The sequence below is a fragment of the Haliotis asinina genome, chromosome 3, assembly GCF_037392515.1.
Source record: "Haliotis asinina isolate JCU_RB_2024 chromosome 3, JCU_Hal_asi_v2, whole genome shotgun sequence".
NCBI lineage: Eukaryota > Metazoa > Mollusca > Gastropoda > Lepetellida > Haliotidae > Haliotis > Haliotis asinina.
In genome coordinates this window covers 77899608-77917553 of record NC_090282.1, presented here as the reverse complement: position 1 = coordinate 77917553, position 17946 = coordinate 77899608, and the positions used below count along the sequence as shown (strand labels likewise).

At 38.1% G+C, this 17946-nt stretch overlaps 1 protein-coding gene across 1 annotated transcript in view; it reads left to right on the top strand.

Moving 5' to 3' along the window:
• The first annotated feature begins 9741 nt into the window (after window positions 1-9741).
• The window catches only part of LOC137278507 (serine-rich adhesin for platelets-like), a 50753-nt gene continuing 42548 nt past the window's right edge, over window positions 9742-17946 (top strand). The window contains exon 1 of the mRNA XM_067810872.1: window positions 9742-10251. Coding sequence (XP_067666973.1) covers window positions 10153-10251 — 99 coding nt within the window. The 5' untranslated portion in view covers window positions 9742-10152. The remainder of the gene's footprint in view (window positions 10252-17946) is intronic.

Genomic DNA, 17946 nt, shown 5'->3' with positions numbered 1-17946 from the left:
GTTGATCCTGAAGATGGTATCCCTGCATCGTGGATTTCATGGCGGAGTCTGTTGGTCCAGGTTCGTCTGAAGGTATAACATCAAGCCGTTTGCATGTTGTGATATATTTCACATCCTGTTCCAAGCGGCACCAAAACACACTCGTTTACTCACTACTTCGGGCTTCTTGGACGCCTAGGCGAACGACTGAAGATCTATTCACAATGAACATCTTCGACAGAATGCACAAGTATACTTCAACATGTAGCTATAAACTTGAATGTTCTGTGCGTTTTAGTCCGCTCAGCTGTGTTATATTTGAAGACCAGATGTAACAGGCGATATGACGTGTCCCTGAGAAACACCGTCTGACATAATAGTACCGGAATGGACGTTCAAAGGGTTTGTCGGGGCTTTTCACTCATCTCATCGTTTTGCTTCATTTGAAATGTGTGCATGTAGATTTTTAGGACCCCAAGGAACTTCTTGGTAAGAACTATGATCGCTGTATGGTGTATATATGTGCGGGCGTGCGGGCGTGTGTGCGTGAGTGCGTGTGTGCGTGCGTGTGTGCGTGCGTGCGTGCGTGTATAATGTGTATAATAGTTAAACCTGGTTAACAAAATGTCATTTTTTATCAATTGAGTATCAACACAAAACACGTGCAGTGAAGGGCTAAAACTCAATTTTCGCTAACAGATGTTGCCAGTGGAATTGAGCTGTTTCTGTTCATTACTGCTACTCAGCTGTAATCATCAGTGAGTGTGGTTTTAGTCCGTTTATAACATGGGCTTCACACATTGAACCTATGTTGGAAATCGAACCCGGTTTCTTTGGCATGACGAACGAACGGTTTACCCACTAGGCTACGCCATCGCCCCGCAGTAACCATGAGGCTAAAGGCCGGACTGGTAGCACAACAAACCACCTGTCTTGAAAGTAGATATGAAATATTATGATCTAAAAAAACGGTATCAACAACACTAGGAATGTATGTTATACTACATCTTGTTCAGCTTGACCTGATCAAGTGAATAGTAACATTGCGTGACCGAGTCACAACTGGGTGCGTCTATTATTGTGAAGGGGTGCACATGTTGGGGGTGTTAGTTGGGAGTCAGCGTGTCCGAACGGCCGAGACAAGGCCGCCGTTTGACATCTCACTGTCGAGAAACGTCAGCAATGTCCAAACTTTCTTTAAAGAAGAAGCTTCAGACGGTATAATGGTTCCGATTCTGGCTTTTAGGCAGCGAGCAACAGTAGAACCTCGTATAATTATGATAATTGAACTGGCTGTAGAGAGAGTGATAGCTAGATTTAAGTAATTCACGTCTGTGCGTTGTAAAGATGGTAAACCAAAATAGATAGCATATGACTGTATAAGCAATTCAGTTAAAACATGAAATGAGATTGTTTTTTTTCAGACGTGTTGTTTCCGGGACAAGTTCTGGGGCCCGTTTCAGAAAGCCCTCGTACCGGTCGATCAAACGTAGTCATAACGGCAAAATGTGCTTTAGTTCCTCTGATGTACAATATTCAATACACTGGGACTAATATTGCAGTTTTAGATGAGCAGGTTAGTGGACAGCGATTAATTCATGACTTATATTATGCGGAAATTGATAATATTAATGGAAATGATTTATACATTTTACCTTGGAATATTCAATGGAATTTATAGAGAGAATTCAATTATTGGGATAAGATAACCTGCACTTTCAATTAAAAGCATGACATTTGTATTGTTACTGAAACGGTGTTTTTATTTTGATATACCTTTGGAATAACAAGATACGCAGGTGCCTGTTTGGTCTCGCTGTATGCGCGGCAATTCAACAGTGTACCTCTTAAACGATGTACGACATGGATTTAGGACCCAGTGGTACGACATGGATACGACTCTGTGAAACGGTCGTAAAGGAGGTCGGAAGAGGGTCGTAAACAAGGTCGTATGGGCTACGACCTCCTAAATTTACGAGGCTTTTGTGAAACGCAGCCCTTATCTTCGTATTCATGTTTCGCACGAAGGCAACAGTAATTACATTCTCTGCTCCCCTATTTCATGAAGTTAACTCGACCTGCCGTTTGTGCCGTTTGACCGGATCATGCATATGAAGTAGCTCAGGTCATGCTGAAAAAGCTGTACGTACGTATCACTATATTGTTGATGATACCATTAACAATTTGTGTGTGTGCGTGTGCATGCATGCATGCGTGTGTGTCATGGGGATTCGGACAGCCCCTTCCTGTTTTGAAAATGAGTGAAGGCCACATAGAAGAAGCTAACATTTGGCATTTGCGGAGTTGGGGGTGGGGGTGGGGTAGGGTAGAGTCAGAGTGTTGGAACACACCCATATACCCTGTTTTGAAATTTCCTGGATCCGCCTATGGTGATCAACGTGACCAGGCGGGACATTGCATGACACACACTCAAGGGCGCCCAGCACTATACTGTCGTGTACTCACGCATTACATAACGGACCGCAATGGCTTCCAGTGGACTTATCAAATTGCATGTATTGATTTGGTCGCGAATCCATTGTCGAATGCCAGTTGTGATGCAGCTTGGGTTCAGGCAATGTTGTAATGATCATGAAACACATCAAGATGTCATGTCTTATATTTTGAACCATTTGTCTGTAAAGCTATCAATTTCCTTTGACGTTAGGAGAGTCTCTTTCTGAGGCGGATGTATAAATTTGGCATTGTAATCGTTGAGCAATCATAATATCCCCACAATAAAACCATCAGAGGCAACTCTGACGTGCCCCGTAACATGATATACGAGTACCAGATAGGATAAAGGACCATGTTTGTTAAGTTCCTAATAACACTTTTTTGACACAAAACGGACAAGCAAAAAAAAAGCATTATAAGTTGTTCACTTGTCGCGAGGGGGACATACGTTGATATACCACCTGCGTTTGTTTATGTTCCCTGAGCAGGAAGGGTACATCAACCCAAAGGCACCGGGGGACCAGTGAACATTACTAGATGTTAACTTAGAACATGATACTCGCTGGTAAGCGGGGTACGTTGATTGGCTCATTCTATGCTAAAACGACATTTATGTGTGAGGTAATATAATATAAGTTGTATCCTTCTCTCGAGGGTAATACGTTCTGATGCTCGCACCTTTGTAGCAGTATTTTCTGTCGCCAGGTAACATGGTCTGATGCTCGCACCTTTGTAGCAGTATTTTCTGTCGCCAGGTAACATGGTCTGATGCTCGCACCTTTGTAGCAGTATTTTCTGTCGCCAGGTAACATGGTCTGATGTACGCATTTTGTAGCAGTATTTTCCGTCGCCAGGTAACATGGTCTGATGTACGCATTTTTAGCAGTATTTTCTGTCGCCAGGTAACATGATCTGTCATGCGCATTTTTAGCAGTATTTTCTGTCGCCAGGTAACATGGTCTGATGTACGCATTTTTTAGCAGTGTTACCCGTGCTGCTAGGCTACAACGATGCGTACATCAGACAGTAATACCCGAGGGAGTTTTCAACGTATTTATGTTGTCACCGTAAATGTAAAACACCGTTTTATTTCATTTTGAACATCGATGAAGTCGCTACAATTTATATGAAATATACAAACAAAATGGCGTCTGCCCTCCGACTGGATTTTTAAAATCAGTGAAACATGTTCTCATAAGCTTAAAACTTCTACAGAAGCGGCTAATTATGTTTAAGTTGAGTGTGCAAACAATGCAAATGTATCAAATAAGTTAAATAAAGCAGTGAAGGTCTGCACTGCAAATAAATGTGTATAGAGTGTAGAGAGTGAACTCAAGAAAAGACAGCAGATCGAAAGGTTGTCCAACTCCAAGCGCTGCATGCGTCATATTATGACGTCATACGATTATTAACGACACAGCTTCTCCGTGGGGAATCTGGCTGTTACCGTGGCAACGGGTAAGATTTTTCCCATTTGTCGCCTTCCTTGGAAGAATGACACATAAACTTGTTAAGCGGCGTTCACACGTGTCCAATTCGCATTTTCAAACACGTTGTCAAACTTTCGTGTCATTTGAAGGGTCATGTCTCTGTCTGTCGGTGTGGCCACGTGGCAATCTCGCTGACTGAGATTGGTTGTTTCTGAACAACACTTCACATGCCAAACTCGAGTTTGACAACACCGAAAGGTTGATAGAAAAGTTGGAGAGCGATCATACTTCTCGACCACAGTTTGACAACTCTGAAATTGGTGTTGATGATGGCGGGTTGTTGGAATGTTCACGCTCTAGAACTCAAGTTTGACAATATTGTATTGTCTAACTGTAGTTAGCCGTGTGAAGGCCGGTTAGGATAAACATTTGTAACAAATCTTACGCTTTCAGTTTTTCAATTTTCGAAAGTTTAAATGTTACTATGTATTTGGATATGCTTTTTTTAAATGGCAAAGTGTGTTTAAGATAGATTTATATGACTACCTTCGAGGGTACTGAACAACCTCTATTCGGTTTGCATGTTGTGTGACTGGAAGCTTGAAAGGTCAAGGACACTATAAGAATAAGCAGAGAGACTCTAACAGTTGTAGATCATTCCTGGAATAAGAGAAGACATGGGTGATCTACAAAGAGCGTTTTGTGCTGTTTGTATCAGACTGGACGCGTGAAGATCCGGACCAGAACTGGTCTTCAGCAACGATGTTGGGTGGTCAGGCTTTCTGACTTGGTTAACTCGTGATCGTATCCCAGTTGCGTATATGGATGCTCATGCTGTTGATCACTGGATGGTCCGGTCCAGACTCGATTGCTTACAGACCGCTGCCATATATAGCTGGAATATTGCTTTTAACAACAAACAAGATGACTGGTTTCATTCCGCAGCGCTTGGTTTTTCATTGTGCTTGAGTCAACTTACGAATTGGGAAAGAGGCTTGGCCTATCTCATTATTGGAAGAATGGTCAACTGATAGCATACCATGTGAGACTGGTGCTGCTGGAGTAGTTGGGGCTGTAGATCTAGACGCCAAGCGTGACATGGCGATATTGTTTGGCTAAAGAAAGTGTTTATCTCGAAGAAGCGTTGTTATTTTCAAGAACAGAAAAACAACAAGTTTCTTCCTGCCTCATACAACGCATGTGTGACGTACGCACACTGAGCTTCGTGGGCAATAAACATAATATTAATATTACTATGACTGTTGTTTTTCTTATTCGTCGCCGTCGTGGTCAAAGACGTGCTACACTTAGCAATTGACGTCAGTGAGACATGTGTAGACTTTTCAGTTTTCACAACAGTTAAATTACATTTGTGGCGTCATTCCATTGTGTGCTCGCTCCATTAATTTTCAGGAATGGAGAGGTGTGTACCAGTTTCAAATATAAGACTTTAACACTTAGTTTTGATAACAGAAATATCGCTAGTACTTTGTCTGTAATATAAGTATAGGGTAATATCCGAGTGACTCTCCATTCCTTAAAAATAATGGGCCTCGGTTCCAATATTTTTGAGGAATGAATCTCATTGGTCAAAGTTGGCCGGACGCCTTTTATGAAGCGAGTGTCATTTTAATGAAATACTTAATTTTTCTTCTTTTTCTTCCTCCTCCTCCCCCTATCTCCTCCTTTTCTTCTCCGATGTACATTTTTACGCCGTTTTAATTTTTTTGTATGCTGGCAAATTGGTATCACTTTGAGAGTGCAGCTTTGAACCCCGGTCCACCCAAAATACTTTTCGAAGTTTGTCAGCGCAATCCTCTTCCTTGAGAGTTTCACGTCGGAGTGATATATACGAGCACTGCCTTGCTGTTACACATTTATGTTGACAAATAATGAAATAACTGACACATTACTGAACGCGGCATTTATGCTGCTGCTCACACACTCACAATTGTTGTTTTACAGTTGAATCATGATGAATAATTTGCAAACGTTTGTAATGGTTTTCATGCTGTACATAATAAAATGGATAAGAATTGCTTTGTATTTATAGTAAAAAGTACAGCTATTCACTATCATATAACGGGTCGCAACATTCTTGAAACTTTAAGACCCGTGAAGGTCCGAGGTAGAATGGGCCTTTAGCAACCCATGCTTGCCATAAAAGACGAGTCTGCTTGTCGTGTAGAGGCTCGCTGACTTGGTTGACACATGTTATCGCTCCCCCAGATCGATGCTCATGTTGTTGATCACTGGGTTGTCTGGTCCAGACTCGATTATTTACAGACTGCCGCCATATAGCTAGAAAAAGCTGAGTGCGGCGTAAAACTAAACTCACTCATCTGAAACCTTGATAATCTAATGATTGGTTTGATTGTTGTTTAACAGAATCGAATGTTCAGTTTTTCTTATCTTCAGACGAAAACGCCGTTTCATCCTATATTTCAGCTAAAATATTAAAAAAATGTTATTTATCAAAAATTCAATTATATATTTGCACAGAACGCACAAATGTTTTGTTTTGTTTGTTTGTTTCATTCTTTCTTTCATTGTTATAGATTCTTTTTCGGTCGTTCGATTGACAGTATACTTTGGCTGATGTAGTGAATTCAAAGTACGTCTGTATGTATAATGTAAGTCTATATGCACATAATTCAAATTTAATTATAAAGGAGGTTCGAAGAAAATCCTTTATACGAAAACAAATGAGCAGAACTGATGTAAAAATACAAAAAGAAACTACTGTCGAAAACAGACAAAAACCTTCGCATTTATATCTACAATTTAGGTTGTTAATATGTTAAAGCGTTAAATGTTTGTTAAACTAAGTTAGGCCTAACTACAGTTTCAGAGGTAGGAAGACGGGAAACACTGGAGAGATAAGTGCAGAAATGAGCAATGCGGGGTTTTTTCCAAAGCGATTTATATGTAGCAAACCATGGCTTTAGGCAAATCAGTGTTTTACAAAAGACACTTTGTAAATGCCCATTTTGAAATTATACTTAAACTAGCTTCATTTTAAGCGAAAGCTGACTTATAAAAAAATGCCTCTCACTGTCACTATAAAAAGAAACAGGTAGGAGGGGTCGTCTCAAAAGCAAAACCAGTACGGGTCTCGCAGACTGTGGCTGAGGTCGGGCTGGGGGATAGAGATATTCGCTAAGGCAGATAATCTTCTAGGGGAAGCAAACGAGATATCATAACAATTTACAAATAGTATCCAGTCTTGTCGATCTTCGGGTGGTCATGCCACCTTTATATTTTCCGACATTTAATATGATGGCTGATAATCTTTTCTTTGGTGTCATACTTTCACTTCAACATAAACTTTATGAAAGAAAGACTCGCAAGATGTTAATCAGTAAATTTGATATGATCAACACACATGAAAAAGCATAAAACATCTTTGAGATAAACCCTTGTGAATGTAGGCAGTACATGCATTTCATGCCAGGTGAGTCGACGGTCAGTCGTCATACCTGACTGAGCGACCAAATTGCAATTTATAGTCGGACCTATTGTTTTCAGCCATCTATTTGTATTTTTTCGAAGTTTTACCCGATTTTACGAGTAAACATGCATTTCTGGACATCCCATTACCCATCCCACCTGACGCCCAGTTAGACCGAGGGTTATTTCGACATATGTTATTTACAACTGTGTATTTTTTAGAAAAACGTTTTTGTTTATATTCTATTTCTATTTCCGTGTAGTAGCTACACCGAGACGTCGATCAGATTAATAATAAACAGGTTGTGTATGCAGAGATCCCTCCTTTGTTCATCTCACCAACTTCTAAATGTCACTGATCCACTCAAGAAGGAAATATAATGAAACACAAACTGGCTTGGTGTTAACCTGCATCTCAGATTCCCTTTTGAGCAGGTGGAATATTTATGTAATATTTAATTATGTAGAACAGGTGCGTGTCAAATTATAATGAACACACATTTCCTATTTCTTTTTTATAGTTGTTATTTACATGATTTCAGCAACAAGGTAATAAATAAAGAATCGAGTTGTTTACATTTATGCGAAAATAAGATGGGATACATATTAATAAGCATTAAATGTCGTCTTCCTTTGAGGTCGCCAAAGACATGAAATACGCCATGACGTCAAAGAAATACATTATCAAATATTTTCAGGAACTTATTAAATCAGATGATAAGGTTAATACTTCTCCAGTAATATAGGTGCAACGTGAGTCAAATTTATTTTCCCAAATCAGTTGAATGCGTTCATCTAGACATTAATTAATATGTTGTGACCATTAACTGGGCTATTACTTCCGTTTCCATTTACGATATCACCTTTTCTTGTGATTAGTGATGACGCAGATAAACATACAGTTTCAACTCGTAAAGATAACAAATGAATATATATTTAGTCATTATTCGCTGCAAATTCACAACAAATGAAACGATTTTCAGTTAACTATTATTCTGAGCATACCGCTGAGTTAACATCGTGAAGAAGGTTCTGAGGCGAGGGGGTTAGAGTTCCATCCAGTTCCGCGCACCTGCGATTCTCGCTCAACATCAATATTTTAGATCAAAATTTGCATCATAAAATGTACTCAGCCCCTAGAATGTTAATTCCTCACAAAAGCAGGGATGTGGCTAGTACTAGCTACCATTAAACAAATAGCTCAGGCTTACACAGGATTTTGGCTAGAAAAACATTTTTCCTTCTAATTTTTGCCAAAATACCTACAAACACGCTATCAGAACAAATTAAAAAGAGGAAATACCCCTTTGAATTATCTTGACCACAATATTCTTTGATAACGAAGCATTACCAATTCAGTCATCGTGCACTGACATGTTATTCTTCTCATCATAAATATGAAAGGTGCATGTCTTTCCTTCAGTGATGCAGGATCGGGTGGTCAGGCTCGCTGACTTGGTTGACACATGTGCTTATAGTAGTTGTAATTTCCAAATGCGCAGATTGGGGCTCATGTTGTTAGACTGTCATGTCCAGACTCGATTATTTACATACCGCCGCCATATAGCTGGAACATTGCTGAGTGCAGTGTAAAACTAAAGCCACTCACTTACTCACACTCTTTCAGTGATGTGTTTTTCCATGGACATGTATGTGAATGTTTTGCTACAGTTGTGATTATATATCTGAATCATAACTGAAATACAGGTAGGCCTATTTACAATCAATATCTTTCATTTGTTTAAATCATTTCACTGAGGAGAAAAAAAACAAGATAATGCTCGATGTATGGTATCGTATCAATGAAGAAAACATGCGTTAAGCAATGTTAAAAAATGCATATGAGGAAGTCACATGTTAATCAAATGACCATTCTTTCTGAAACAATGCTAGACTACACTACGTTCTCCTTATGACTTCAGAATAATGATGAGATAACATTATGTTAAAGTTACTGAAATCAGAGACCATATAATAGATGAATATAGAATATTATATGGTCTCTGCTGAAATCATCAATAGCTAGCTACGCACCTGAAATATAACCTGACTTTCAAATACCGTTTATTTCAACTCATTCACCTTTACAGGTACAATCTTGGTTGTTTGTTCAGGAATAGTGACTGTTGTAGATTATCCCTGGTTCAGGTGATAAAAAGGTGTCCCGTGCATAGATATGTCGATATCTTTTGGATACTGATATTTCACAAAATCAGCATGTCACTCGATTTGCTTGTAAACATTATGATATCTAGCTCATAAAACAAGAAGGAAAGACTATGTGCTATAAGGAAATGTCGCCTTATGTGACAGCTTACGGAATGTAGACGGTGGAATAATCAAGACCTGCACTGTGAATGAAATGTACCAGTTGACCCCGTGACCTTCAATTCACGCATGCTCAAAAGTTGTTTACAAGCAAAATGTAGCCCACGTGACCATGATGGCGGCCATTAGCTGAGTCGTCCTTGAGTTGTGACAGAGAAAGCTCGGGTGTTTTGCAGTCAAAGCCAGTGTAATATCCGCAATCAGATACATGCGTTACAATTTGAATTCTTTGCTAGATCCATATTGTGAGGTGACAACGACGTTGCAGGGCTGAAAATGGATTCTGCAATCTCGATGTGGATTGAGCTGATGAGGATGGGCTAGCAAATGACTGCACTAACTGGCCTAATATGTGATCGGGCATTGACCCACCTGTGAGATGGGCATTTGAAACAGGGCGTGATTTGGGGTACGAAATGGCACAATTTGTCATAAGAACCAAGTTTGACAACGACTGATCGAATTCAAAGTCAACATTCTCGAAAGTTAAGTCGAAATAGCTCGAAACATGGCCTCGGAACGGTTTGACAAGGGTCGGATCATTCCTCAAGCTTTTGAAAGACCGGGATCTGATATTAGAAGAATGGGATACCTCAAGAAACTTAAGGTTCGTATGTCTCTAATCTGCAGATGACCGGGTACCTGTATTGATGTTTGATGTATGTTTGCATGCGATGTGTATTATTAAGTGCCAGTCCTTGCTTTCGCCTAGGTTAAATGACCACACATGGAACAAATACTAATCGCTCCACAACAAATTCCAACACTTCTCATGACTCCTTGTTGGTTTAACTGTTCCTAGCACATGTTTTCAAGGTGCTGGTTTTGTACAAATGCAGATTTGAATATCCTTTACAACTTTGAAGAGAACTGCAGTGCTAGATCTAATTATGTGACAATTAGGATTTTGTATCCTTGTCATGTACAACTGCTACCCTTGTTAGATAAACATTCATGCAATTCTTAACAATTGTATTAAACATGCTGAGTATTGTAGATATATAATATGAGAGGAGTTTTTGTATACACAGTCAGTGAGCCATGAGATTTGTCTTCTGTATATTTGAGTGTCGACCAAACATCTTCCTGTATGCTTATGTTTGACTTGATTTGATCTCAGAGCTTATGACAGTGCATAATGTGAGTCCTGTATTGTTGTCACAGAATAAGATATAACTATTGATTAGAAAATATTAAAAGTGTATCTTTTGACTATTTCTCTAGTACTGTGATTATTACCTTGCATTATACATAATGCATTGCTACCAACACATGCTATGATACAGTCATGTTTTGGAGACAGTTTGTGGCCTTAGAAATTTGCCATGTATTGTTTGAGTGGCATTTTAGAAGTTGAGGTGTTCAATTTGTCAAATTTGCCATGGGCTAAATTAGTAAATATGGCGTGCCATGTTATGCTGTAACATGCTTGTCTGGTGGCAATATAGTTCTGTCTGGAATTAACTGGTCACCTCACTGGACAGGTCACTGATTGTTGGCTGTTTTATATAAATTATAAATTTATAAGTCTGGAGGAAGACCAGACATTTGATGAAAGAAATGAACCATACCAGCATAATGGTTGACAAACCGCTGACAATAATCTAATGAGTAAATTGTTGCCTTTTTCATTGCTGGCAGGAACAGTAAATATCATGGCTTTTGATTTGAAAACCTATGTCTGTGACAGAAAAATCAGAATCCGATTGTGTAGTGGTTTTTTCCACTTGCACACATATGACATGCCAGACAGATCTATCTGAAAACACTGAAATATCTTCAAAATGATTTTAAGAGCTGAGTTCTCTGAAGGTTTCAGCATAAAGTGCACCTGTTCATGTAACAGTTAATCATTACAAGAGTGGTAAAGGAATATGTTGGAATATGGATTGTATCATAAAAGTATTTGTTGCTGAATGTTGCACTCAGCATTTATCCTGGCTGAAAATGTTACTATTATTAGTCTGGACCAAACAAGGCAATGATTGACATCTTTAGCATTGCTCTTCACAAATGGGGTAAAATGACAGATATTCTCCACACTCTTGTGCCACTACTTGCTTCTTTGGACAAGCATGGGTTGCTAGAGCTTAACCTGGATCTTCAGGTGTTTTTTTTATTGCAAGGGTACAAAATACTGTTCCATAACATTTAATGTGAAGTGTCAGTTATCAGATGTCATACTGTGTGATACTGTGCATTGCTACTTCCCAAGTTAGGTTACTGTCATATATTTTCCTTGAAATTTGTTACGTTCCTGCATTTATTTGGTTTCCTAATGGCTTTGAATATATGATTAAACTAATTTTATCAGTGTATATCATGAACTGTCTTCAAGCCGACTTATGTATATTGAGAAAGTTTTAAATTCTACAACTGAGTAGCGTATTACAAGTATTCACTGGTCAGCATGGCTGTTTGAAAATAAGCCTTCCTAGAAATGTTGTTTACCTGCATATGGCCAGGTATCATGATCAGTTTGCTTAGAATCATAACTGAAAGGTCACTGTGACATGCATTAATCACAGTGACCAGTGTAAGGAGGTAATGATGGATGAAACCATTGAGGTATTGCGATGGTTCTTGAGGTGACAATTTCACATTGATGTCAAGTTAGGTAACTGTAGTGAGGCATCATTATACACCACCTTGCATTTCAATACATATTGCAACAATTAATGCTGGTTCCATTTATCACGAAATTTGGCATATGGCTTTACAGGCACAAAAGGGTGTTGCCATTTACTAGAGGGCTTTAACTTTCAAGAATGGTTAATTAGGCTAATCTGCTAATGGTTTTAAGGCAATCAGACTTCCTGAATAATCTGATGTTTATGGGGGGTGATCTAGGCAGGTTATGGCTTAACAGGTAGATGTATCCTTTTACAAAGGATTTCAAAGTGAACAGATACACAAGCAGGTATGTTTTGTGTCGTATGGTATAAATTCCAATATATCGGCAATAGTAAAACTTACTAAAAGCTGACAGACACTATCCTAGACAGTAGTTTTGTTTTTCTTGTGTTCTCCCTGTTTGAACATGTTGATGGTAGGCCTTGCTGATATTATTGTTGATTCAGACCATGATGTTTTATCAGACTGCTCGTGTTCTGCGAGACTGTGATGTTTTAACAGACTGTGCTCATGTTGTGCAGGACTGTGATGTTTTATCAGACGGTGCTCATGTTGTGCAAGACTGTGATGTTTTATCAGACTGTGCTCGTGTTCTGCGAGACTGTGATGTTTTAACAGACTGTGCTCATGTTGTGCAGGACTGTGATGTTTTATCAGACTGCTCATGTTGTGCAGGACTGTGATGTTTTATCAGAAGGTGCTCATGTTGTGCAGGATTGTGATGTTTTATCAGACTGTGCTCATGTTGTATAAGACTGTGATGTTTTATCAGACTGTGCTCATGTTGTGCAGGACTGTGATGTTTTATCAGTATGTTGCCAACCTTTGCTCGCTTCGCTTGCATGTAAGAAGACTGGCCATTTCCTTTATTCTGCGCAACCCATTTGCGCTACAGTTTGCCTGTGGTCATATCAACCCATGTTATGTCAGATTACACTACCTCTATCTATCATCCTAACCCAGGAAATGACAGATGTATTATCTTTTATTGTTATTATCATGATGACTATTGCCAGCCTAAAAGCTTCAGAGATGTTTATCGCTCTGTTAAGGCAAGGCTCCCGATAATTTTTCAACATGAGGAGTATGTACTCTGTATTTTTTCAATATGAGAGTACTGGGAAAAGTTAGAGTCGTGTCGTGTAAGTTATCTCGTGTTTCATATCATACATGCACCACAACATTGCTACTGTTGTGTAAACAGGTCAGTAGACAATAAAGCAGTATATTTACAGATAAATACATCCGTAAGTGATTCTCAGGTCGTACACCATTGTTGTGTATCTGCTATGTTTTCTGATTTTTTTCCTGTCGTATCATGCATATTTTTTATCCATACATAGTCTGATACAGCTTTTATCTGGAGCCCTGTTAAAGTATATATATGCAATAGCAATTACTTTTTGCAAGACAAGTGGCATTTGCTTCAGTATCTCACTAAATGAAGGAAATTCCTGTGTATCATTTCAGATAATCAAAAAAATATACTGGACAAAGTAAGTTAAGGATCATGGTATTTTTATGACAGATATTTTAACAGTATGTCAATGAAAAAACACATCAATATTCATTATTACAAAATTTACATATGTCCCTAACTATTTTTGGCATATATATTTGTATGCTTTTAACAGAATCTTAAAATTGAACTATGTGCAGTTATTAGAACTAGTACCACAATGATGTTGTAATGACAGTGTTGACAGTACGTGACACTTTCAATTGTTATATGCAGGTGGACATAGTACGTGATACACATCAGGATGTTTGGTTAAATGACCTGATATTCTGTCAGCAAATATATGTTGTGGAATAAGTGACAATTGATGGGTTAAAAGTATGTTTAGAATCAGAAGCTGAGGAAATCTAGACTTGCTTTATTTACAGCTTAAACATTGCAGAAAGGGCTACACAGAATGGAAATTAATGCAGTTTCGGGACTCAGGCAGACTAGTAATAAGTACAGGTGCCCACCTCTCACAACCTACCCGGGTAATCCCATGTACACACAGGACAGAGCAACTGTAGAATCAAGAAATTTGGGGTAAAGGTAGAAATCCACAAATCCAAATGATTTTCTTTCATGAGCATGTGCTTATGAATCATTATCAACCATGTTTTTCAAAATCAAACTGTGGAAATTTAGTCTATTGAAATTCACATCCGTTTTCATTGCCTCAATTTATTATGCATCATGTATATTACACAGATATCAAGTACATACATGTGCATCTTGTGGGGTAGCCCAGTGGTATAACAGTGTTAGATTTGGGGTGAAATTTTGAGTGGGTCCAGATTGATGAAAATAATGTTTCTGGACCCTCTCTAATGTTAAATAGATGGGCAGATGTAAAATAGAGGGGGTCCTCACTGAATTTGATGAGTCAAAACACTCAAAAACCCTCTCTGAGCTAACACTGGGTATAAGCATTTGCTTGTCATTTCGAAGCTTTGGATGTAATTCCTCAAATGGGTACAATGTCCGAAGTCCATTTCTTGTGTCCCAGGCATTGATATTGCTGTAATATTGATAAAACCAGCATAAAAACATAACCAGCATATTACACAAACATCTAGCACATACACACGTACATTGCACAAACATCGATCACATACACACATACGTTACACAAACATCTAGCACATACACATGTACACTACACAAACATCGAGCATATACACATGTACGTTACACAAACATCGATCACATACACACGTACATTGCACAAACATCAAGCACATACACATGTACGTTACACGAACATCAAGCACATACACACGTACATTACACAAACATCAAGCACATATGTATGTTACACTAACATGGAGCACATGCACATGTACTTTATACAAACATCAAGCACATACACATGTATGTTACACAAATAGCGAGCAGATACACACATACATTACACAAACATGGAGTACATACACATGTACATCACATTCACAGACGCACGAACATGATACATATGTAATTTAAACAACCTTCAAGTGCATGATGCACATGTCGATTGCACAAAGATCAGGAATGAAGTGACAGGATTCTCAGCAACATTGTAGTAATTTGTACAGTGTTGATTGGCATGATAAATATGAAATTTATAGCATTTTGATTGTGTCAAGCAATGTTATATATGTAATATTTGCATACATATGATTGTTGTTGGTGTATGCGGATGTTGTGTGACACCATGCATTTACAAAACTTTTGAAGCTGTAATTCTTGAAGAATCTTGAAGAAATATTCAGTCATGACTTTTTAGTTATTGAAGTGAGTTTTCTAAGAACTAAACACACTTTCAGGCCCTGACAGTATTGAAGATATGTTCTTTTGGCAAGTGTTTCAAAGACTAAACCAATAGTTTGAAAATCATTTGATTGATTATGAGAAAATGTGAACATTTGCTTGGTCGATTGTTCACTGAGATTGGACTATTTCAATTAATCGGAACACCTCTAGTGCTGGACCAGTAAAAATCTTTGCAGTCATCATAATTGTTCAATGTTCCAAGTCATTATTATGTATTACATGGGAATTGAGTGTTTTGCCAGAGTATTGTGTGTGCCTTAGAAAATAAGACATTAAAAACTACTTGCTCATAATCAGAATCCTTGGTAACAGTCAGAAGTCATGAAAATGAAAAAAATTCATAAGTTACATTGATATCATATGTTTGTTCTTAAAAAAATATTTCTTTAACAGCTATGCATATTTTCTATCTCAACTGGCTTTCTTATGATTCAAATTCATGTTTGGTGAATTGAAGTATCATTTTTTAAATTCAATTCATACTTCTCAATCACTGGAATCAAATATTCATGATGTTTTTACATGGGATGTCTTTTCTTGAATATACATGTATTAAAATGATATGTACTAAATGGAATTTATTCAAGACAGGCAGCTAATAGTCAACATTCCCATGTATTTGTTTGTTGTTTAGCGCTACAATATTACAGCTGTATGGCGACAGCCTGTAAATAATGGACCAGACAATCCAGTGAACAAGAGCATGAACATCAATCTAATCAGTTAGGATACAATGTGTCAGCCAACTCATTGAGCCGCACAACCAGATCCCGTTAGTCTCCCCTTTCGACAAGCTTTGGTTGCTGAAGACCAATTTAAACCTGGTTCTTCAAAGGTCAAATTAAATCCTATTTATTTGATTTGACAGTAATATGGTCACTGGTTATTGTCATGATACATTAGTACAGTCAGCAAGGACAAAACATGTCAAAGAATTGATTTCTTACTGTGTTATGAATATCACAGATTATACATCATCTGCTGGCATGTTGTAGTAATCATTACCCAGTCTCAACCTTTTCCAAGTGAATATATTCATGAACATGATGAAATGCTGCTTTACTTATGTCGAGGATAGATTGTTCATTGGATATATGGGCTTTTTGAGGATGGAATATATGTTATCAAGGAGATAATCATTATTAACTCTGTACAAGTAATTGTGGCAAAGCAGTATTAAAACATGTAAGTTTAATTAGGTATCTTTTACATCTTAAGTTCTGAAGTACTATAGATTGTGACAACTAAATTTGGCCCTGTGCATCATACAGAAATATTGTGTGCTACTTTTCGATATTTGTCACCATACTTTGGTAGAAGCAGAAAAAGTAGTGATCAAGTTTGCTGAGATGGGTTTACATACTATGATACATATCATGGTATTTGTGTAATTTCAGTTCAGCGTAAGTTTAGTGCTGCGAAAAACATTTACAATATAGGCACTGGTTGTGAATGTGAATGTGTATGCATTATAGAATAACAGAAACAGAATGGAAGATCCATGGTGATGACTCATGGTGTGATGTTTTTGTGATGAGTATCAAATTTGTTTTCGTCTCAACAAATCAGTAAACATGGTGTCACAAGATTGTCTGGCCAAGACAAGCTGTTACCGGATCGGATCGCCTGGAGTCAATTGTTTACAGACCCATGCTATAAGCAGCATATCACAGAGTGCTGTGCGAGGCAAGAAGTACCTTTTCTAATGTAATTTGTGTGTGTTCTACGGAAGCTCTTGGTGGAACAGGACATGCTTACTCTTATTACAAACACCTGATGTCGTCACTTTATTGATCGAGTCATATGATTCTCATGATCACTTTCTGAGATTAATGCAATTGTCTTGGTTGATAAGACTGGTAATAGCCTGATTTAGGCCACTGGTCCAAAGCCTACATCTAGTGGAAAATGGTCTGCAGTTTGGATTTTGCAACATGAAATGGTTTGGGCACAGACTGGTTATTCTCTGGAATTGATGTTTTGAATTGCCAGTATTTATTGAGATAGGACTGCATATTATTATTGCTATACTGATACATTCTTTTCAAACAATACATGATATATTATTTTTTCTCTGTTTTGTGATAACCTATATGCTTAAAGTTGGACCCCAGGAATATGGTTTTGTAGACTGTGTAACAACTTTTTTTCTGCTAGAATGAACACTGGCTGAGTTTCAGTTGCTTTTACTATCAATTTAAGGACAACACAAGGGGCGAGTCTGGGAACAGATTAGTGCCATGAACTACAAACTGCAAGTAGTAAGCTAAGAATATAATAAACATAAAAACAGAAGGTCATTTAACTCCAAATACTGCATCAAATTGATACTGACTGACTTGAGTTATAAAGCAA